A 23,982-nucleotide genomic window follows, 5' to 3' on the forward strand; every position below is an offset into this window, starting at 1 on the left:
TAAATCTGCATGCTGGATCAGGCCAGGTAAGGGTGGAATGGGCCTACCGGGTCGCAATACGTGGGCCCGGCTCGAACCAGCGCCCATGCCCGGTCCTGTTCCAGCTGCAGAGCTATAGGGAGAGGCAGATGCTCCTAGAAGCCTCTAGAAATCTTGGAAAAGATCCCCAAGCCATGATCTATAAAGGATCCAAGATCATGCTATTCCAGGACTTTTCCCCAGCTCTGGTCCGAAAGAGGAAGGCATTCGACGAGGTGAAGGAGCGTTTAAGGGACTTAAATATTCAGTACTCCTTACGCTATCCAGCGATGCCACGCTTTAACCACGAAGGATCCATATATAACTTCGGATCACCAGAGAAGGCTATGGAATTCTTGGACTCTCTTAGATAAACTGTAAGAGATAGTGGATGTTGGTTTGCCTTTCCCCCCACTTTGGTCTATATCACCTCCCCCCCCCCGCCCCCCCCAACCACTTTTTTTGACTCTCTTTTTTTTCTTACCTTATTGCTTAATATTATCATTGGGGGCGGGGAGAGGGATTTGATTTTCTCCCCGCCCCCCCCCCCCAACTTGGGGTTGTTTTCTTTTGTTACTTTATGTATATATGTGGGTATGTATGTATATATATGTTGGGGCGTTTGGTTAATGTTGGTGGGGGAGGTGGTTACCTTATTCTATTTTACCTCTGTCTTTAGGAGCGGGGTTGTTTCTCCCCTGTTATTTTGTATTATTATATTTAATTATTACTTGTTGAGATTGTAATTTTATAGTTATATATTTATATATGGTATTAACATTCCCAAATATATCCAGGTGTTGATGTGAGTGGGGGTAGGGTGCTCACTGTTAACTCTAGCTTTGTATTATATTTGAATTCTCCTCATTTTATTGAGGAGCACCTGGGTCAAGGGTGGGGCATTGGTTGGGAGAGGATAAGATGGACTTTTGAAGAGGAAGTGATACTCCCTGGGAACAAGGGGGAAAATCTCCACTTAGGTACGTTTTATATTTTTTTTATTTGGAAATAGTTTTTTATTATACTGTTGTGAATGTATTAGAGAGCCTTTATTTTTGTAAATTTTATATGCTCTATGCTCAGAATGTTCCAGATACGGTTTCCCCTCCCGAGGGGTGTCGGATTTGCCCAGATGATTATGGCTGAACAGTCGGTTAAGTGGTGCACCTGGAATGTCAAGGGGAGTAATTCGCCAGTCAAAAGGAAGAAAATATTATCAAATCTTAAGAAAGAGTTGATATAGCTCTCCTACAGGAGAGGCACCTGTCGGATAAAGAACACTTAAAATTACGACAGGTTGGATTTGATCAGGCCTTTTTTTCTTATTTTAGCTCAAAAAAGCAGGGGAGTTGTTATTCTTGTTCGGAAGAATTTCCCTTTCAAAATCCTAAATCAGATAAAAGACGAATCTGGACGATATATTTTGATTAAAGCCCTCAAATGGAGAGGAATATGGGATTTTAAATTTGTACTGCCCCCCCCAGTACACCCCTTTAAATTTATAACGGAAGCTTTTTCAAAATTGATGGCCTTTGGTGCCAGTCATACAATTATAGGGGGAGACTTTAATTGTATTATGGATCCGGAAATAGATAGGATTCCCAAGAGTGCTGCCGGAGTATCTCCCAGATCTAGACAACTGGCGGATCTGAATAAAGAATTAGGATTGGTAGATGTATGGAGATGTCTTCATTCACAGGACAGAGATTTTTCTGTCTACTCTAATCCACATAAATGTCATACTAGAATTGATATGTTTTTTGCCCCCTCGATTTTTTTAAAATTTCATATCATCCTGTAAAATAGGTACTATAGCAATTTCCGACCATGCTGCTGTATATATGGAAACTAAGGCGAGGAACAATGGGACATCCGCTCGGCATTGGTGTATGGACCCCTTCCTGATAAAAGATAGTAAATTTGTAAAGTACTTCTCCCAAGAATTTAAAACTTTTTTAGAAATTAATTCAGGTACGGTTAGCAACCCATCAATGATGTGGGAGACCATCAAAGCTTATGCACGAGGTTTGATCATCTCCTACTCAGCGGCCCAGAAAAAATTGAAGGGAGAACAACAGCGCCTGCTCGAAGCTCGCTTAAAAGCAGCTGAAACAGCATACGCTGATAGACCTTCTATTATAAAATTGCAAAGGATTACGGCTCTTAGGACAGCTCTAAACACTACGCTTACTCAAATGGCTAAGAGGGAAATATTATTTGCAAAACAAAGGTTATATGAATATGGCGACAAACCGGGTAGATACTTAGCATTTCTTGCAAAGAAAAAGGCAGCCCCTCAGACTATTACATCTATCAAGGAAAGTACAGGTACCTTGACTCATGATCATAAAAAGATTAATGCGATCTTTAGAGAATTTTATTCTGAGTTATATAAATCGCAGGATTGTGAAGATAGGACTAGGAGGATGCAATCATTTTTTAAAAATTTGACCTTTCCGGGCCTAACTCCGGAACAGGTATCAGTCCTAAATGCTCCTCTAACAGTCCAAGAAATACTTGATGCAATTAGGCAACTCCAGAGCGGAAAGACACTGGGCCCAGATGGTTTTCAAGCTGAATTCTATAAAGAATTTACAGAAATATTGGCTGATCCACTTATGGACATGTATAACTATGCATATAGTCAGGGCTGTCTCCCGCCTTCGCTGAAAGAGGCAAATATCTCTCTTATCCTTAAAAAAGGAAAAGATCCAGAAGATTGTACATCATACAGACCAATATCCTTGCTAAATGTAGATTTTAAAATCCTCTCTAAAATGTTAGCACCGAGACTAGAAAGGGTACTGCCACATATTATAAAGGAGGATCAGACGGGATTTATTAAGGGCCATAGATCATCCAATAATATTAGAAGGGTTTTGAATATTATTCAAGCCTGTCATCAGGGAAAGATACCAGGAGTAGTAGTTTCATTAGACGCGGAAAAGGCATTCGACAGGGTTGAATGGTCATATTTGTTTTACACATTGGAAAGGTTTGGCGTTGGACAGGCGCTCACCAAATGGGTCTCAACATTGTATAGTGATCCCAAAGCAGTTGTGGTTACCAATGGATTAGGTTCGGATAGCTTCAGTGTGGGTAGGGGCTGCCGTCAAGGATGTCCTCTCTCGTCATTGTTATTTACGCTAATAATTGAACCACTAGCAGAAGCTATTCGGGCTGATCCTAATATAACGGCCCCGAGGATTGGTACAGGTAAACATAAAATTACCCTTTATGCAGATGATGTTCTTTTATTCCTCAGTAATCCTCTGATGTCCGTACCTCGTCTAATCCAAGTTATTAATACATTTAGTGCATTCTCAGGCTATAAAATTAATTTTTCAAAATCGGAGGCTATGCCAATGGGTGGCCTGGCTATGACACCCCACTTAGTGGTTGCATCCCTTTTTCCCTTTCGTTGGTCCCTGGAGGGTTTCTTATATTTAGGTATTTTTATTACTCCAGTATTTGGTCAGTTGTATAAGGCTAATTTTGCACAATTACTGGAAAGGATAAGGCAGGACCTCCAGCGATGGGGAGACCTTCCAATTTCCTGGTTGGGTAGAATAGCACCAATTAAAATGAATGTTCTGCCCCGTCTCCTATATCCTATGAGAATGCTCCCGGTGATGCTGCCGAGGATGGCTCTACGTAAATTATATGGCTGGCTGGGTTCCTTTATTTGGAATCATAGACGGCCCCTCATTAAGCTGAAGAAGCTACAGCTTCCACAGGCAAGGGGAGGACTGGACTTCCCAGACTTTAGGAAATATCAGTTAAGTTCCCTATTAAGTTACATAGCCGATTGGGTCTTGTCTGACCCACAATCAATCTGGCTGGACATCGAGGCCTCTCAAGTAAAATACCCACTTATTAACCTCTTATTTTCAGACAAGAGGAAAATCATTACAGGTCACTGTAAAAACCCCATAATACTAAACACAATTAAGGCTTGGAATATAATGTAGCAAAATGAGGGTAATTTACATAAAACATCCCCCTATTGTGGTTCTGTTCGCCGAGCTGGAAGTTTTTGTTGCAAACGTTTCGTCCCCTGGCTAGGCGACATCATCAGTGCTTTGGAGCCTCCTGCGAAGTGCTTCTTTGATGTTTCTTCCGGTATTTATAGTGGTCTGTCCTTGCTGCTTCCGGGTGTCAGTTTCAGCTGTCCGCTGTAGTGGTTGGTATATTGGGTCTAGGTCGACATGTTTGTTGATGGAGTTTGTGGATGAATGCCATGCCTCTAGGAATTCCCTGGCTGTTCTCTGTCTGGCTTGCCCTATAATAGTAGTGTTTTCCCAGTCAAATTCATGTTGCTTGTTGTCTGCGTGTGTGGCTACTCATGGCATTCATCCACAAACTTGATCAACAAACACATCGACTTGGACCCAATATACCAACCACTACAGCGGACAGCTGAAACTGACACCCGGAAGCGGCATGGACAGACCACTATAAATACCGGAAGAAACATCAAAGAAGCGCTTCGCAGGAGGCTCCAAAGCACTGATGATGTCGCCTAGCCGGGGGACGAAACGTTTGCAACAAAAACTTCCAGCTCGGCGAACAGAACCACAACAACGAGCACCCGAGCTACAAATCTTCGCACAAACCTTGAACATCCCCCTATGCACCGATAGTAGGAGCATGGGGATTCCAACTGGGGTTTACAGATGCCACTTTTAAACTCTGGAGATCCAGGGATATCTCATGTTTAGGGGACCTATTTAAGATGGGGTTCTGATGTCTTTTGTACAGCTGCGTCAGAAATTCGGATTACCTAATGGAGACCTCTTTCGATACTTCCAAATTCGAGATTATATACAGAAGACGACTACGTTATTAGATAGTCTTTATAGGACATTAGAGAATGTAATGTCCTACGACCAGTGGGGGTATCCTCCGTCAGCACTATTTATCATTTACTACATGATGAAGTATCGGGAGATATGGACAATCTGCTTAAAACATGGGATCAGGATTTGGGACTAGAAATATCAAGAGAAATGTGAAATGATATTTGGGAATATGCTAGAAGAATTACTACCTGTAACAGAACCCAGGCTATCCAGCTGAAGATACTTCATAGGGCCCATATAGCACCGGCTTGATTGGCAAAATTTAAGACAGGAGCATCTCCAATGTGTCCCAAATGCAAAATAAAGGTGGGCACTCTTGTACATTGCCTATGGACTTGTCATAAGATCTGTAGATATTGGACTAAAGTAGCAAGTACCCTGACAGAAATTTTAGGAACAGAAATTAGAGTGGACCCTATATCTCTCCTTTTGGGCTTTTCGAACTTTCCCTCCCTGGATATGCACGGGAAGAGACTATTTTCTATTCTCTCTTTCTGTGCAAGGAAAAATATTTTGGTGAACTGGGTGGCTGAGAGCCCCCCTGGACTTTCAAATTGGCACAGATTAATTATGGAATGTATTCCCCTTGACTTCCTTACAAATATGGTGCACCAAAAGACTGAATTATTTTATAAAATATGGCAGCCCTTCTTGAATTACATAAATGCAGATATTTCGGCCATCCTAACAAGGGCTTTTATTTAATGGAGATTACAAACCTGGCTGCTCCGGGGCCCCTTAGGAGAGGAATCCCGCACGAATACGGGTTTTATTACATTTGATGTTAATACATTCCGAGCATGTAAGAGAATTAAGTATACACTCTGGTTAGTTGTAGGTTAGATTAGTAGAAAGTTGAGTTTTGTTTTTTTTTCTATTTCGGTATTTTTTTTTCCTTTGTTAAATTTTGACTATTGTATATTTGATTTAATTGTATATCAATGTTTGTATTTGAGAGTTTTGTTTATTTTTGTAAACTTGTAAAAATGTTAAATTTCTAATAAAAATATCTTTAAAAAAATGCTTAACAAAACTAAAACTCAAGAAACAGATTGCCATAACCCATGTAACAATAGGCTGTGGCCTGAAAACAACATGGAATATACAGTTAGAGTAAAAGCAACTATTTTGTAATGGGGTGGTCAATCTCCTGAGTGAACTGCCTACAAAAGGTGATTTATAATTTTCAAGGTGATTGTGTTGCTTGCTGGATGACCAATCAATGATATTAGTGAATTATGCTTTTGAACTTTGGGGTCTGGGAAATGGGTCAGAATGTTCTTGTCCAGCATTTTAAATTCCCCTATCAAGAGAAACTGTACTTCAAAGTATTTCAGTGAAAACAGAAGAGTCTTCATACTTCTCATGCACACTAAAAAGGCATTCAGTTTTTTTTCTCCATTTATTCAAATCACCCACATAGTATACATACCTGAGTGATGGAATCCACAGCTAACCTGGACTGCTTGGAGCTCATAATCAAGGCATAGAGCCCCTGGAGGATATGTTGTAATTTTGCTGGCGTCTTTCTCCCCCCTTTCTCCATTGGCATCTGAAAAGCAATGGCCAACCACAGAGTAATCGAAACACTGAAAGAGCAAGTAGTCACAATATTTGAATCTGATGTTTATTGACTATTCTTGACCACAACACATGGCAACTTAGGTTTCATCATAAAGCCAAACACACTTTTCTTAAATACTTCGCAAATTTTAAAAATGAAATTTCTGTTCTTCTATTATACTATTATATTATGCTTAGCAAACATTTGAGTTACCATCCACCCTCAAGTTTTCTGCGATTTTAAAAATGCAAGGTAACAATGGAATCAAACTAAAACACTATTTCATTGAATGTTTCTATAAGGCAAAATGTGCAGCTACTTCAGGCTAAATTATTTTGATATGTAATGTGAAAGGGTCCCATTTCTACACCATGCCCATTTACCTCAAGGAAAGTCAAAATTCTAACTTTTGCCGGTGGAAAGGGTAGCAGATATATGGAAAGTCTTCCTTTAAACTCATGTTCCATTGGAGAAATATACTAATATCTATTAATGAGAGCTTCAATGATAACACCAAGGTCCCTAAATCTCTCCCAGTCTTATTTTGGTTTGGTCAGCAGTTATGTCCATCACATGCTGAACACAGCAGTTTAGGGACATAGAAACTGAAGCTCAGGAAAAAGCCAAACAATAACATGTTCATATACTGTTTTCTACAGGAATACATTCCACCTGACCCAGCTCAAATCTCAGGCTCAGACTGGCAAAGATAAGCTTAAAAAGTCACAATGTTAGGCCACCAAAATAAGTTATTTAATCTAAACTGGTTTGTACTCTACATTTGCTTTCTCTTACCTAACTAGCATACTATTCCATTTATTTTTCCACTCATTTACTTAGCAGATTCCTCTTCACACCAGGTTCCCTTTAAGGGCTAAGAGGCCTACTCTTGCTCATCAGTATGTGCTATGTGCTAGCAAGTTCCATTTCTAACCACCCTCTGGATATACAGTGTACTTTTCTAAATTATTAGACAACACATTATATTTATGACTTTACTTCTGAATTTCCCTGTGAATGACAATACCTCATTATTATGGAGCTCAAGTGCAATGAGTCAGAGTGAGCATGTTAATGTCATGCATAAGGTAAATGCTTTGTGTGTTTGAGAAGTCAAAACCACAAGCTTCCATTTTATTATGATACGAAGGTGCTTCTGCACTTTAACCAATTCGAATGGCATGAGGACAAAGGAGATTAGGGGATGAGAAAGAGGAGACAGATGGGCTAAGGGAAGGGAAGGGGTGTGGGGCAGGAGAAAAGAACTGGGGTGCAGGTACAAGGTTTTGGGAGGGGGGGGGGGTTGGGGTGGAGGGGGGAGAAGGAGGAACCGGGCAGGGAGAGGGTTGGAGGACAGGAACGGGGGGCGGCGGGGGGGGAAAAGAGGGGAACAACTGGTGGTGTGGGGGGAAAAGTGGGAACAGATGATAGGATGGCACAACACCAGGGTCTGCATGCAGGCACATTAATCCAGCAACTGATTTCTGACTGCTTTGTGCAAAAGTAGTGGCCAGTTGTGGATCCCAGACATTACCAGCTTGAGAACAGCTCTCTGATTGGTTCCTGGGCAGGTGAACAGCTTGGGTGTTTCCAATGGAAGGTGTGAAGCCTCCAGACTGTTGAAATGAAAGGCTCTTTGTCTGTCTGCACTAAAAAGTACCTGAAGTCCATTATTTTCAACTACCAGATGCTGGGAGCAGCAGCCTTTCACCACTAACTTATAGGCTTCGTATTTAGTGTACCAATCATGCTATGCCACTTCCAATGGAGTGAAAGAACCTGGAGAAGAAAATTGAAGGACAGGTGGTCTTGAGCAAATAGAATCTCTCACTGAATCCTGTGATGCGATTGGACTGTTTTTTTTCCCACCATCTATGCAACCAATATTTTTCTATTTGTCTGTGCCTAAGTGTGGGAGCATGCAAGTGCACACAGCTAGGGGTTTACCAGTTTAGAGTCGCAACTAGCAGTGTTATGTGGTGATTGTTACAAATAAATACGTTCTATGAACTAAGAGTTGTTCTTGTGAAGTAGCTGAATCTGACTAGTGTTTTCTTTTAACCAGATTCTGTTAAACAAACAGATTGTAGTCAAAGTATGCAAGGACTCCATCATTAACTTGTGTGGTCACTTCAAGAATCTGTGCATTTTCCCAACTTGAATGTAACAAAGCACAGTAGAACTGCAGACTAAAGCTACAAATAAAGTTGGTTTCTGAATTGAAAAGTACTTTCAATCCAGGCATTCCACTGTGAAGCAGCCTGAAGTCACACTGAACAACAAACAAAAGTTTGTTGCTGTGGAAGGATAAGTAATAAGACACTGATAAAAGGCAAGAAAAGTTATTCTACCATACAGTTCAAAAGGGATCATAAAACAACATAAGCTAAATTGTTAAACTACCAAAGTGTTCACTACTTTTTGAGAGATCTTAACATCTTGTATGTGTGGACGCTAACTGGCTGTTTGCAAGAGGAGCTCAGAGCTGTACTTCTAACGTTGACAGGAATAACGTATGATCAGATTTATTTCCCATTGCATGAATGAAAATCACTTCCTCTAGAAAAACAAACTGTGAGGGTATAAAATTTTAACGCATAAGCTGTTAATAATGTACATCAAAATAAAGAACAATGTGTGTGATATGGCTATATGATTACTACCAACTGACAGAATCGGTTTACTCAAACATATGAACCGTTTGGAAATAAGAACTTTAAAAGAAAAATAATTAAGATCAGAAAATAAAGCACTACCACTAGGATTTCAGCAAGGAAGTGTGCACAAATCAGTCTTTCAAATGTGCTAAGACAAACAACATGATTATCCTTCCTAGTTTCTAACTGAACTGCCACATATGAATACAAAGTATGGGTAGTCATTTGACACTACTGGTGGGAACAAGTTGAGACTGTTTGTTTAAAAGCAACATGCAATGTTAAAGCTGACATGCAATTAAAGCTGCAAGTACAATCAAAAAGGTATATTAGTGCCAACACTAAAGGAAATTTGGTGACAATCCCATCACAAACAGTATATTTAATTTGAAAGATTAAAATTAAAAAAGGTTCCTTGAGCTATAACTCAACACACATTTGTCCCCAAGTTGGTCCAATATTTGAGTAATAAGATCAAAGATCAACATATATTGATGAATTTTGTGGATTTGTTTTCGAGTGGAAATTTAAGTGAATCAAACAGACTGAGCAGAGTTCAGGTACAAGAAATTTCACATATTTAATCCTTGACAGTAAAAATAAAATGAATGCAGCAATTATATTTCTTCCAAATATTTGACCTTCCTTTGCCCAAATCAGAAGAGATTAAATGAGAGATTTTTACATCACACAAAAAGCAGCAATTTGCAGGAGCACTCTCATCATGAAATAACTAATGCATCACAGTGCTTCCCTAATCAAAGTAGAAATCAGGCCAAATTACTTTAATAATTCAATGATCTAACTTTTTTTTGTAACCCAAGAAATCTCCCAATTCAGAAGTAAATCAGCTCAGGGAAGTAGGCAACTGAATTTTCAACGAGGCTCCGAACATACAAGTCACCAATTGTAGACCATGAGCTACGCTAATCTGTGCATCTCACCATTATTTGCTAAATGAAGCTTGCGTGAAAAATGTACAAATGCAATACAGGAAACCATTAACAATGAGACATTTGTGACAGGAAAAGATTAGTAGCAATTATCAGAACATCTCAACTTGCAGGTTTTTTCCTCCAACTCAAGAAAGAATACACAAAGCCTAAATACAATGTAATAACGCACTGTAAAACAATCCATAAATATAATTCACATTTTAGGGAAATAAATTATTGCTTTCTCCAAAAAGGATCTCCATTCTTCATAATATATTTGCACAAATTCGAAATAAAACAAAGGAAATAGAAACTTCAAAGCAGCAAGCAGCATTCTTTCTTGTACAAACAAAAGCAACCAAACCACGTTTGTATTCAACCTAAACAATCTTAAGCCAGAAAAGTTTTATTTTCTCCTCAGCTTACTCAACATCAAAACACAAAAGCAAAATCAATTTTGTACAGTTGTCCACATTAGACAGAGACTCAGCTGATAGAAGAATATGAATGGCAGGATAGGTTGTAGTCTTCCAGCCAGTAAGGAAGGATGACCAAATACCTTTATGCTTGTCCCGTTTATGCTTTAGCTTTGATGGAAGGGGTCTTAGTCTGGCTATGGCCTGTTCTCGATGGTTCAAATAAATGGGACCAGGAAATACAATGGGGCCTGAGGAGAAATAACTTGCACATGCATAGGAAAGCTCACAAATGAAATAATTGTTAAAAACAAAAAGAAAACGCTTATCTATAATATCAAAAGAGAATGGCATCCACTGAATTTGAGGCTTTAAGAGAAAAAGAGACTACATTGTAGATAGCAGATAACCAAAAAATAAAGAAAAAGTGTCAACAAATGGTAGAGCGTTAACAAATCATTAACATGATAAATTTTAAACCAATTGCAAGGTGTTGCTTAATCAATGACTGTGCAACTTAAAATCTGAACAAGTTTCAATTATAAATCTGTGTATTTGAATTCAGTCATTTTATTTCTCATCATCATTCTTTTGGTGTCACTAGGCTACTGACATTGTGGGTTGTGGGTCTACTGACAACACAGGGACTGCAAACAATTCAAGGAGGCAGCCCCCCAGCACCTTCTTCAAGGCCACTAGTGATATGCAATAAACACTACCCCTGCCAAGCAGCTGCACATGCCGTGCATAAATAATAAAAAAACTACAAAATATGCTCATCCATAAATTTATTGAACCACTGAGAGAAAAATGTAGTTGTGCACACCTTGTTTAGCAAAGTAATAGTTCCATGCACAACCAAGTCTTTGTACGATGATTATCATGCTGCTGCTTTGAAACTACAACCAAGCAAACTACTCTATCACAACACACTGCTCTAATAATTCATGATATCCCTCGTAGCAGGAATTAAGAGCACTTAGTGATTTAGGAAATCCAGTTGTAGCACATGGTCTCAAAATGTTTTAAAACTTAGTCAAAAAAGATCACCATCTTTTTGAGAATGGTACCTCAAATAAATCATTAATTCTTTTTCTTGTTGCAACTCAATTTAGCTGTACAGTTGATTCTGATAGAACGCGATAGTTCAGTTTTTGTGCGATCTTGCATTATAAGAAAATTGCACAACAGTCGTGCCATTTAAATTAATGGGGCCAGAATTGCATTATAGCTAATACAGGTAAGGAACGTTTGTTCTACAAACAACGGTGTAAATTCTTCAATCACGTTAATCCTTATTTGGATTGAGGAAGCATGCGTTACAGCAGAAATGACTGTATTTGGAGCATGCCTTCACCTAAACATGTTCTCAATAAAAGACATTGTACATCTCAAGTAGCAATTAGAGTCTTGGAAAATATGCACGTAACATTTTACAAGGTAATAAAGTTATAGCATTTTGCACTATTTTAAGACAAAGGAAGCTAATTTTGATGTTTCTTACATCTAAAAGTTTCAACACCACATTAGCTGACAACTGAAGTAAAAATAAAACCAAAAGGGCAAATAAATTCTATTACTTGAAAAATGAACATTGCAACCCAGAACATTCCCTCAGTATTGCACAATTTTCCGAGATCTAATCTTTAGATGAGATGTTGAATTGAGCCTTCTTCCGCCTATTCCTACAATTTAGAGACATAAAACATCCTGTAACACTTTAAAAAGTAGCAGGAAATTCTATGATCTTACAAATATTCATTTCTCCATCAGAACCAAAAATAGTTACTAATCTCCCAATTGTTTGTAGGACCATTCTAAGCTTCGAATCACTGTTATATTTACCAGGATAACAATACCTGTATTTTAATGTAATTAACTGTACATGAAACACTTTTGAGGTGATAAACAATGATAAGGAATTACATAAAGAAACTAAGCTTTCTTTCAAATCCAAATTGGGTTAGAATTCAAGTCTATTCATATCAGTGGTTGAGTGGAGCAGTCATGCCCTGTCAAATAAGCTCTCAGCTTTAAAGTAATAGAGTTAGCAATAGTGGCTGCAGTTGCCTACAATCAATAACAGCAAGGATGCAGGATGGACCAACAACAATTATGTATGTTAACCTCTGCTCAAGCAACTCAGCTCATGAAATCACAAGGTAGGAGAAAAGCCCTTAACTAGCAACCTTTTTTAAAAAACACTTTGTTAAAGCTCTTCATTTGTTCACTTGAAACATTTCCTCTCCTTCTCTCCTTCAAAACTCATCATAAAATGACATCTTCATCTAAGCTTTTGATTACCTGCATAATACCTCTGTGGAAAATGGAGCCAAATTTTGATTGATAACAGATCCAAAGAGTTCTTGAGCTAATTTAAGTTAAAGGCAATATAAGCTGTGGTGGCTATGATGCAATATTTTTGTCAGGGAATACTTCTTTAGATCAATTGAAGTGTACTACATATTGTAACCAGGATACTATTAATTAAGATTACATACAACTTCTTCATCAGATAAAGATGCACAGCTTTATAACTAAAAAATGTACTAGAGCCATCAATTGTCATCTTTTACATGGCTCAGCATGACCCTTCAAATCCTATTCAAGATTAATAAAGAATCAACAATAATGCAGAATACTTAATGTATATAAAGAAGTATTTTTTTAAGTTTGTGCTGGAACACACACTTTGGATGAATACTAGCTGTTATTTAAGTCTTTACAAAAAACATACCCCTCACTTCTTCTAGTCTGTGCCTTCTACTCAACCGTTGTCTTTTCTCTTCTTGTCTTAGTTGAATATGTTCTTCTATATTAACACCTGGTGGGACAGGTCCTGCTAAAGAAATCATAATTTGTTGGATTAAAACAAAAGTGTGACACTCATTAAAAATCTTTCCGTTTTTCTAGCTTTCATTATAATTGATAACAATAAGACAAATTCCCAAACCCCTATTTATTTGAGAGGTTATTCGCAGCTATTTCGTATTGACGGTCACTTATTAATTAATTTTACATAGATGTGGGTTTTAGTGAAAGTTTTCCTCTGCATTTTAAAAGTTAAGTGACAGTTCAATATAATATTTACTGCACTGTGTAGAGCTGTCAATTATAGGATAGTAGGTGCTGAAATCTGTTATTCAGCCCTTCTAATCTACATATATACATAATATGATGTTCTGACATAAAGCATTATACAGGAATGCCACAAGATGAAATGGTTTTCAAATATTAGGACCCCGAATATCTAGACAAAACTCATGGAATGAAGTGAAAGTGCAGTTAATACTGACAGCTCTCGTTAATGTGTTTGTCTACATATCAAAGCAGAAACTTCAAATTAATTAAAAGCCAAGTAGGTATGCATTTGAGAGACAATTATAATATCATTCAGGAGGGAAGGGGAATAGAATTAATAGCGAGAAAAAAAATCCCTATAGGTAAAGGTTCTAGGATGCTGGATATTTTATTGTACCTCTCGATATTGTGTTTAAGAATAAAGTGGTAAGATACCAGGTGACAGTAAACGTCAGAAAAGCTGATTTATATTTCAAAATAAAACTCACCTAAAAGTAGATCTAAGGGGATCATCTCTTTAACAGCATCAAGAATTCCCCTCTGCCTCGCCTCTTGTCCATCAAGTTCTCGGGCACAGGCCTTACAGCAACCGCATAGAGCACAACCAGACTCACCAGACCCACATCCACAGAGCCTAAAACAGATCATTGTAAAAATATCTTACTACAAAACAAAAACCTCACGGCATGTGTCCTTGACATTCATTACAACCCATTAATAGAGTTACCTCTTCATTTGACATTTTTCCTCAGGTACAAATTAACAGATGCAGCACCTACTTCACATGTAAGATGACCTCTAATGAACTAAAGATACAATAGCAAAAAAAATATAGCAATCACTAACATGGAAATAAATACACAGCAGTGAAATCTGAGCCAATACGCAGTATTAAACTAAAATATGATCATGGATGGTGCAACAAATGGAGAATGCTGCAGAAACTCTTCAAGTCTGACAGCATCTGTGGAAGAAGTAACAGAGTTAATAATTTGAGTCTGATTTCACACTTCTTCAGAACTGAAGAACTATATTTGTTTCAGAATTTCAGCACTGCATTATTTGGCATTTGTTTAACTGATGATGTAATTGATTTGAACTTCTCCAGAACTGGAACCTGAATAAATCATGTTAATTGCTAACTTTTAATTTTGCAAAGAAAACAAGAAAAGCAAATGTTTCACAAACTGAGCAGCAGTGTTTCAATTGCGGTGAATGCATAACACAAGTGTATTCTGCTCAGAGCAAAGATTGAGCAATAGTCTTGCTTGAGCATTAAATGAAGACCACCTCTAACCAGGTAACCAGTAAGAAAAACATCCACCTGGAGACATTGTCCATAACCATATTTATCAGATGATCATGCACCATTCTGATTTGTATAGAACAGCTTGCTATAAAACAAATTTAGGTCTTTGAATACAGTAGCAAAGAATTCAGGCAAGGCAATACAAATTAAAAACTAAACTCCATGAACCAATTAATTAAATGTTGAGCAGCCATCAAAACCTAATGAATAATTATTTTATTTTCCATTAAGTTAAAATTATACTACAGAACTCGAAGCCTGAGCAAAACGCTGAGCGCAAAGATTAGATTAGATTCTCTACAGTGTGGAAACAGCCCTTCAGCCCAACAAGTACACACCGCTCCTCCGAAGAGAAACTCACCCAAACCCATTTCCCCTATCCTATATTTACTCCTGACAAACACACCTAACACTGTGGGCAATTTAGTATGGCCAATTCATCTGACCTGCACATCTCTGGATTGTGGGAGGAAACCGGAGCACCGGGAGGAAACCCATGCAGACACCGGGAAAATGTGCAAACTCCACACAGACAGGCCAGAATCGAACCCAGGTGCTGTGAGGCAGCAGTGCTACCCACTGAGCCACCGTGCCGCCCGTAAAGGTTAGAAGTTTGACTTGCTTACATTCACAAATGATCATACCCATTCTTATGGCAAAATTACTTTACTGACAGCATAATTCAAGAGTGCTAATGGTAGTGTCATTTCTGACTCCTTCAATCACCAACACCACGTGAGGTTGAATTTAAATTTAGCTCGTGTCTATGAAGCTTTTTAGGAAGGCCTGCATTTAATCGAAGATTAATTCCAAACTTTCACTTGGGGACCCACAGAGAACTGAAGTCCTTATTCAAGCACATCTACATCTGCTAATAGTTGTGCTGATCGGACGAGTTTCCCGATACTCCTAAAATAAGTCAGATAAAAAGATAACTCTCTTAGAGAGTATCTTGAGAATGACTATCTATTCCTCCAGAAGAGTGAGAGATTTCAAATGAGGATTTTTTGCATAATCGTCAATTATTCCAATAAATGCAATATCAGTGGCTATGAAAACTCAAATGTTAAATGAAAGCTGCATTAATTATATTTAAAAAGTTCTTAGACAAATATGACAAGGAAGCCACTGTCAACTATGAGAAATAAAGGACTCAAATAAAGCCAAGTATTGCTTTATTTCCATTAAGTTAATGGAAATTTGAAATAAATAGAAAATGAAGAAACTCGGTAGATCTAGCAGCACCTTTGAGACAAATACAAAGTTACGGCTTCGAATCCAGTATACTTCTGCTTTAGAGTGAAGATAAAGCACAGACTCCATGGTTCAAAATTTTAAAAATTGAGAAAAATCAGTGGACAAAATGGCAGAAAAGATACTGCTTTTAAATAGAAAAGTTGGAGTGCTTTTCTCCTTTCCTTTCCTTACTCCCCCCTATCAAAATCAACAAATATCTGGTTTGGCATTTGAATAAGCATGATTTACATTTGCACCCAAAAGTGCAAAGGCAAGAGAATTTCAGAGGCGACCACTACTGACAATATCAAATAGATACATGGGTTCACATCTATTAAGCAAGATTTATCCATAATCACATAAGAAACAAGACAATTGATAGCAGTTAATAGATTAATGATCAATGGACCAAAACAAATAATCTGAAAATTTACCTTGTTTACAGTTGATTCAGAAGTTAATCAATAGTTTGAAAAGCAGTTTCAGGCACTTAAAAAAATCCCTTCATCTTAAACATGCACATAATTAAACTCTCAACTGCAGGTCAAGTTATGGAAAAAGATCATGACTAAAATGCCAATCTACCTTTCCCCCTCCACCAATGCTGCCTAATTTTCCATGTTTTCAGGATCCATTATATTTTGCTTTTGTTATGAATTATATTTACTAACTCTGTTGTACTTTAAGTATTCATTTTACTTTAACATACATGTACTGGTTCAAAAGGAAACAATGGAGCATTGTGAACCCACCCTCCAGGAACTCTGTCTGGTCGCCCACTGCTGACACAACTGGCTCCATAACCTGTGCAGTCTCCACACACAGTGCAAACCATGCACTGGTCCAGCTTCCATTTATGCATTCCAGGAGGGCACATAATGGATTTTTCATCTTTATCATCCAGCTCCTCTTCTAAATCTTCATCCATTGCTGTTGCCATGTTTTCCACATTGAAACCTATTCAAAGAATAAACACTTAATTCAAAATCAGCCTGCCTAAATGAGTCCTGCCATTTATGTAATATCCATTAATTTTAATTGGCAAATGATACAACTGCCCACAAAATTAAATCAATTACAATGATTTCCAATTTTTCTTTGTTGTCAGCATCAGAAAGATCCATGTGTCACCATATCCCAGAGAACAGTCATCTCCCCTCTAACAAGATGTATAATTTGCAACGCTTAGAGACAAACACAAAGACAATTGCTCCCAAATATCATAAGTGAATACTTGAGATTCTTCGTGCCTCTCCCATGATAAGCATTGAAAGATTCACTCAACCATTTCAGCATACAATCGAACTGAAAAGGATTTCTGTTTTGAAGACCAATGGTGTTGACTTAATGAACATTAAGACAAGAGTTTAGTCAGCTAGTTGGGTGTCTTAGTCAATGGCTAAATGAATAACTGATATAGCTAATTGAAATCCATCAGTTCAAACAGCATTGAAGATTTGCCTTTGATGCAATTTATACTGCCTTGTATCAAAGCTGGTACTGGACTCAAAAAACGTAAACAGTGTTCCAACCTTAAGCGCTGACTCTTCTTGCCTTGTAGAAAACTCACAACAGTACGATCAATTTGAAGTATTCCTGGTCACAATTACATTATTTGTTAAAATAAAAACCATTACTTTACAGGTAATAGCAAGGGGCATTATTAATCTATCTCCTAGAAAACAGATGCAGTGACAGACATACAAAGGAATATTTCAGAACATTCACAAGTGTATGCCCACTATAAAGAAAAACAATAAAAGGAGGACTCACCACCTGTGGTTAAGTCAGTAAGGAAAGCATCAATATCAAGGGAAAAACAACTGCAAAGATGAGTGGTAGGTAAGATGATTGGTCAGGATATAAGCAGAGCACATACTGACCAGAAAATTAATCAGGATGAAGAAATTACAACTTGAGAGGAAATATAAAAACAGATAGCAAGAATTTCCATAAGTACTTATAAAGGTTAACAGTAAATAGTGTGCCGATCCTCAAGAGAGCAAGAATCGAAGTTAACATTTGTTATGACGTTGAAGGTGTGTACTGTACCTTTAAGAGAGAGGGAATGCTGTTCTAAACGGAGAGCTGACATGCACTTGTGATATGACTAGATAGTAGTCCCAGAATGTACTGGAAAATTGAAAATATGTAATATTTGGCCATGAAATGGATATCTGAGTTTTGGTTGCTATTTTGACAACAATCTGCACTTAACCAGTTTAAATTATGCCCCGCAGGATACTAAAATCCAACTGAGTTTGAATTTATTGTTTGCCAATAACGAACCAATGAGATGATCCAATGTTGAGAAAATAAAAATGTAGGCAATTTGAAAATTGGAGAGAGAGCAACTGCCATCAACACAGATCCAAGAAGTTAAGCAACACTCCTTATCAAAAGGTACCTTTTCATATGAAACACACTTGTGGTAAAAAGAAAGACCACCACCCAGGGAATTCAGCAGCTGGAAGAGCGAAGTCACAGAAGACAACGGCGGCTGTGGGGTTTTGAAATTAGGTTGATGTAATTTTAATAAATGTCTTATTGGAACAGCATATTGTTGTAGAGTTGGAGGCAGATAATAAACAATGAAGAGAAATGGGGATTTAGAGTTGTGAATAGTTGTCATTTAATGTTCACTTTTAGAGTTAAAAAATGAATTGATATTAGTTTCTTTAGATAGCGGAATTTGGGAGTTCTGTCACTCATATTTTAACAGATTATGAGACAAGGTGAGTTTTTCTGGGTTTTTGGTTTAATTAACAGAAGGGTTCATCACCGTGTCATAACACATTAGATCATGAGGAAATGGTGGATAAAATAAATACTTTGTTTTTGCCTTCACTATAAACAATACAAAAAGTTTCAGTAACAGATGTAAATAGGAGGTGAAAAGAAGAGAGGAACTTAGTGAATTTAGAAGTGGTACTAAGCAAACTGATGGAACTGTGAGCTGACAAGCTCTAGGTACAGATGAGCCTCATCATAGGTTCTTGAGGGGTGGCTGATGAGGTCATAGATACCTTGATGCTGGTTTTCAAAAAGCAGCAAATATAACCCTTTCAGTCAAGTAGGCAGGGAGACAGAAAGCAGAAAATTACAAGCTTGAGGTCTGCCATAGGAAGTGTTAGAAATGATCATTAAAGAGAATACAGCTGCACGCTTGGGAAAAACAATCATCGCAGTTGTGAAAGGTCAGAATGGTGTAATGAAAGGGAACCATGCTTAACCAATTTATTTAACTTCTTTGAAGTAGTAACACATGACATGGATATTTTTGGCAGGTGGGGCAGCAGATATACTGAACTTGGATTTCCAGAAGGCATTTCACCCCATAAAGATTGTGGTAAATGCAAATTCAATACATAAGAAGCAACGTGTTAGTACAGATTGAAGATTGGACAAGTGACCAAAAACAACCAAAGCATAAAAGTCTTTGTCTGATTGACAGGACGAAATGAGTGGTGCCGTGCAAGGATCTGTGCTGCAGCCTCAAATTTTTGCAATTCATATAAATGACTCAGATGGGAGCGAAGGCGTGGTAGCAGATGACACAAAGATAGCAAATTACATGAGCAAGAGAAAATAAAGAGCTTGCAGAAAGAAATACCCAGTGAATCAACAGATATCTGGCAAATGGTAACATAACGTGAGAAAAAGTGAAGTCACTCACTTTGGCTAGAAGAATGAATAAGTAGAATATTAATTAAAATTGACACGATTACAGAATTAGGGGTGTTCTCGTGCATGAGTCACTAAAGACTAGCATGCAGTTCGGGTAAATAATAAAGGACAGTATCCCATAAGCCAGTTTATAATTTTGAATATAAAGGAATAAAGTTGTTCAGCTATGCACGAACACGTCTTGAATACTATGTGCAATTTTGGTGTGCTCATGTAAGAAATGATGCAAATGCTTTGGAGGCCATTCAGAAGACAATTATTGGATTGTCACCTAAAGTAGTAGGTTGTATTAAGATGACAGGTTAGACAGGTTTTTTTTCCAATACAGTTTGAGAGCGTGAGGGCTGCCATTTTTTTAGTCAAAAGACAGCTGTTTTTCCTTTAATCTAAGGTTATCAGGGTAGGCGTCAATACAGAATTCCAAACTCAAAATGATTAACCACGATTTTATTGCTTAGTAAAGCAGACTTTAGGATTGGATGGTCTACTTCTACTCCTATTTCATATGTTCATGACTGAAATGAGTCAAATCAGGAGACAACAGTCCTGGAAAAATCAATGCAAATCGCAAATGCACTGCCTGATTTAATTTTTCAAATGACTGATATTTCTTGCATGCATCTAGCCCATTCCAAAGCACTACCATCAATGAGAATCAACAGCCCTACTTGACAAATCAAGCATTTCCCTGATTGGTAAAACTCTAAACTACCGGTGCAATCACAAGTGTAAATAGAAAGTAGAATTGATCTACAGACAAGTGAATTGAAAATTCTCTCCTTTCAAAGACAATGCAATCGATACCACTCAAAATATTAACCCCTTTCCTTTTCATATATTGAAAGGTTCTTTAGATTCCTTCATGGTTTTACAAGGTAATGGATGTTTTCATGTTCCTGGCAAGAGTGAAAGCCAATTCAAAGGAAATACACTTGGGGAAACAAAATCTAGCAAGGAATGGTCCCAACAACAAACACAGAAACTACAACAAACTTTGTTTCAACTGGCACCTTATGAACCAGTATTTGCAATAAAAGTGGCAAAAATTGTATACCTCAAATACCGGAAGTTTACTGTATTAATACAATCTCCATGATAACAGAGGAGTCAGTTGAGAGTGTGAGCGAGAATGGTCTCTGCCATTAAGTTTTATTGAAAGCAAAGTTGCATGATTCATGCTGTAAATAATGCATAATAGTGATGGGTATATCCTTTGCATTAGGTTTCTATTACTTAGTGTGTGTTTTTACATTACATGAACCTTTCAATCAACAGGAATATTTGATCATCTAACACACTCCTGGTCCCATTGTTGCCAGTTAAAAGGTTTGTTGTATTTCTGAAAACAAAACTACATCTACTTCTAAACGGACGCTGCTTACCTTTCCCACCTTGACAGAGTGCACCAGTCTCCCGTCCACACTGTCCTTTATTGTTCACACCAAATGTCCAAACTTCTCCATTCTTAGTCAATACACAGGCATGAGCTTTACCCATGGCAACTTGCGTCACAAAGTGACCCTTCAACTCGGTCACAAGACCTATTTATAGATTTATTTAAAAGAAGTTTAAGAACACATACTTAACCCAATTATAGATCATAGAAGAATGGTTATGCACGGAGAATACACAAACCTTATGCAAGGCCATTTTCGATTACTAACCTGAGCTGTCACAGTAAACAGCATCTTTGCCGAACATATACAGTTCTCCCTCCTTTGTGGTGATAGCACTACTCCCATTGTTACATGCTGTATATACTGCTGTTTTACTTTCCATTTTGATCATTTTCTTTGGCTTATAAGGTTTTGGTTGGCGTCTGCTTTTAGCTACAATAAAAGTAGAATAGAGGTTAATAGCTACACTTCAACTATATCACACATTAATGATTCATTTTATTTGAAAAGGAAAACAATTAGAGATAATTAACTCCTCAAATATGGATTATGCTTTGCACTCATTTTATTTCTAAATCTTAAATGTCTAGGCATTTTCCAGGGATGATAACTGCATGAAAATGTTACAATTATCTGGCAATTATTTGGTATAGGCCAACTATACAAAAACTCAGCAGGAGCTGGAGAATGTAGATTGGGAGCAGCTGTTTGAAGGGAAAGCCACATTCAATATGTGGGACGCTTTTAAAAGACAGGTTGATTAGATTTCAGGAGAGATAGGTTCCTGTGAAAATGAGGGATAGATATGAGGGAAAGGTTAGGGAAGCATGGTGAAATTGAGACTGGCTAAGAGGAAAAAGGATGCATATGTAAGGTCTAGGCAACTGAAAACAGATGAAGCTTTGGAAGAATATTGGGATTCTAGGACCAATCTGAAACGAGGAATTAAGAAAGCTAAAAGGGGCCATAAGACATCCTTAGTAAGCAGTGTTAAGGAGAGCCCCAAAGCCTTTTATTCATATATAAGGACCAAGAGGGTAACTAGGGACAATTCAAGGACAAAGGAGACAAGGTACACATGCAGTCAGAGAAAATGGGTGAGATTCTTAATGATACTTTGCATGTGTATTCACAGAGGAGGGGGACATGGCAGATGTTGAGGTTAGGGATAGATCTTTGATTATTCTATGTCAAGTCAGCATAAGGAGGGAGGAATGTTGGATATTCTAAAAGGCAGTAAGGTGGACAAGACCTCAGGTCTGGATGGGATCTATCCCAGGTTACTGAGGGAAGTGAGACAGGAAATAGCTGGGCTTTAACAGATATCTTTGAACACGGGAGCGGTTCCAGAGGACTGGAGAATTGCTAATGTTGACTCCTTATTTAAAAAGGTTAGCAAGGGATAATCCAGGTAATTACACGTCTATGAGCCTGATATCGGTTGTAGTGAAGCTACTGGAGAATAAACCGAGGGATAGGATTATATACCCATTTAGAAGAATGTGATAGTGCATGTAACAGGCAGCATGGTTTTGTGGAGGAAAGGTCATGTCTTACAAGCCTAATTAAATTCTTTGAGGAGGTGACAAAGTTGATTGATGAGAGAAGGGATGTAGATGTCATTTACATGGATTTAGTAAGGGGTTTGATAAGGTTCCCCATGGTAGACTGATGGAGAAAGTAAAGTTGCATGGACCCCAGGATGTTCAAGGTAGATGGAGAGAGAACTGGTGGGACACCAGGAGACTGTAGTAGCAGAAGGGTGCTTCTCAAAATGGAGACCTGTGACCAGTGGTGTTTCATAGGGATCCGTGCAGGGACCACTGTTTGTGATATACATACGTGATTTGCAGGAAGGTGCAGGTTGCCTCAAGCAAGCTTGTGGATGACACCAAGATTGGTGGAGTACCAGCTAGCGAAGGGGACTGTCAGAGAATATAGCAGAATATAGATAGATTGGAGAGTTGGGCAGATGGAGTCTAATCCAGACAAATGCCAGGTGATGCATTTTGGAAGAACCAATTCAAGAGTAAACAAAATAGTAACTAGAAATGCTGTGTGGAAAGTTGATGCACAGAGATCTGAGTGTTTGGGTCCATTGTTCCCTAAATGTGGCAAATAGGTAAGTACAGTGGTCAAGGTGGCATACGGTAGGCTTTCCTTCATCAGACGGGGTATTGAGTACATGAGTTGACAGGTCATGTTACAGTTGTATAAGACTTTGGTTTGGCTATGTTCGGAATACCATGTACAGTTCTGGTCACCACATTACCAAAAGGATGTGGGTGCTTTGCAGAGGAGGCTTACCAGGATGTTGTCTGGTATGGAGGGTGCTAGCTATGAGGAAAGGTTGAGCAGATTAATGGGCGGCATGGTACCTCACACCGTTAGAGACCCGGGTTCAATTCCCGCCTCAGGCGACTGATGTGTGGAGTTTGCACATTCTCCCCGTGTCTGCGTGGGTTTCCTCCAGGTGCTCCAGTTTCCTCCCACAGTCCAAAAAATGTGCAGGTTAGGTGAATTGGCCATGCTAAAATTGCCCATTGTATTAGGTGAAGGGGTAAATGTAGGGAAATGGGTCTGGGTGGGTTGCGCTTCGGTGGGTCAGTGTGGACTTGCTGGGCTGAAGGGCCTGTTTCCACATTAAGTAATCTAATAGATTAGAATTATTTTCATTGGAAAGAGGGTGGTTGAGGGGGGGATCTGACTGAGGCCTACAAAATCATGAGAGGTGTAGACAGGGTGGATAGCAAGAAATGTTTCCCCTCCCCTCAGGGAGCAAACCTACATCCTGAACCTCAACCTGAGCTACAAATCTTC

General features: G+C 38.4%; 1 protein-coding gene across 10 annotated transcripts in view; it reads right to left on the reverse strand.

Moving 5' to 3' along the window:
- mycbp2 (MYC binding protein 2) overlaps positions 1-23,982 on the reverse strand; it is a 245,305-nt gene that overhangs the window by 133,489 nt on the left and 87,834 nt on the right. For 7 of the 10 annotated variants that reach the window (XM_060825918.1, XM_060825915.1, XM_060825916.1 and 4 more), the window contains exons 13-19: positions 21,430-21,594; positions 21,148-21,306; positions 16,831-17,035; positions 14,022-14,167; positions 13,190-13,294; positions 10,596-10,703; positions 6,313-6,432 (exon numbers count right to left, since the gene is read on the reverse strand). In XM_060825918.1, the coding sequence (XP_060681901.1) occupies positions 6,313-6,432; positions 10,596-10,703; positions 13,190-13,294; positions 14,022-14,167; positions 16,831-17,035; positions 21,148-21,306; positions 21,430-21,594 (1,008 nt within the window). The remainder of the gene's footprint in view (positions 1-6,312; positions 6,433-10,595; positions 10,704-13,189; positions 13,295-14,021; positions 14,168-16,830; positions 17,036-21,147; positions 21,307-21,429; positions 21,595-23,982) is intronic. The other 3 variants (XM_060825911.1, XM_060825914.1, XM_060825919.1) reach the window with 3 other exon arrangements.

The sequence above is a fragment of the Hemiscyllium ocellatum genome, chromosome 6, assembly GCF_020745735.1.
Source record: "Hemiscyllium ocellatum isolate sHemOce1 chromosome 6, sHemOce1.pat.X.cur, whole genome shotgun sequence".
Classification (NCBI taxonomy): domain Eukaryota; kingdom Metazoa; phylum Chordata; class Chondrichthyes; order Orectolobiformes; family Hemiscylliidae; genus Hemiscyllium; species Hemiscyllium ocellatum.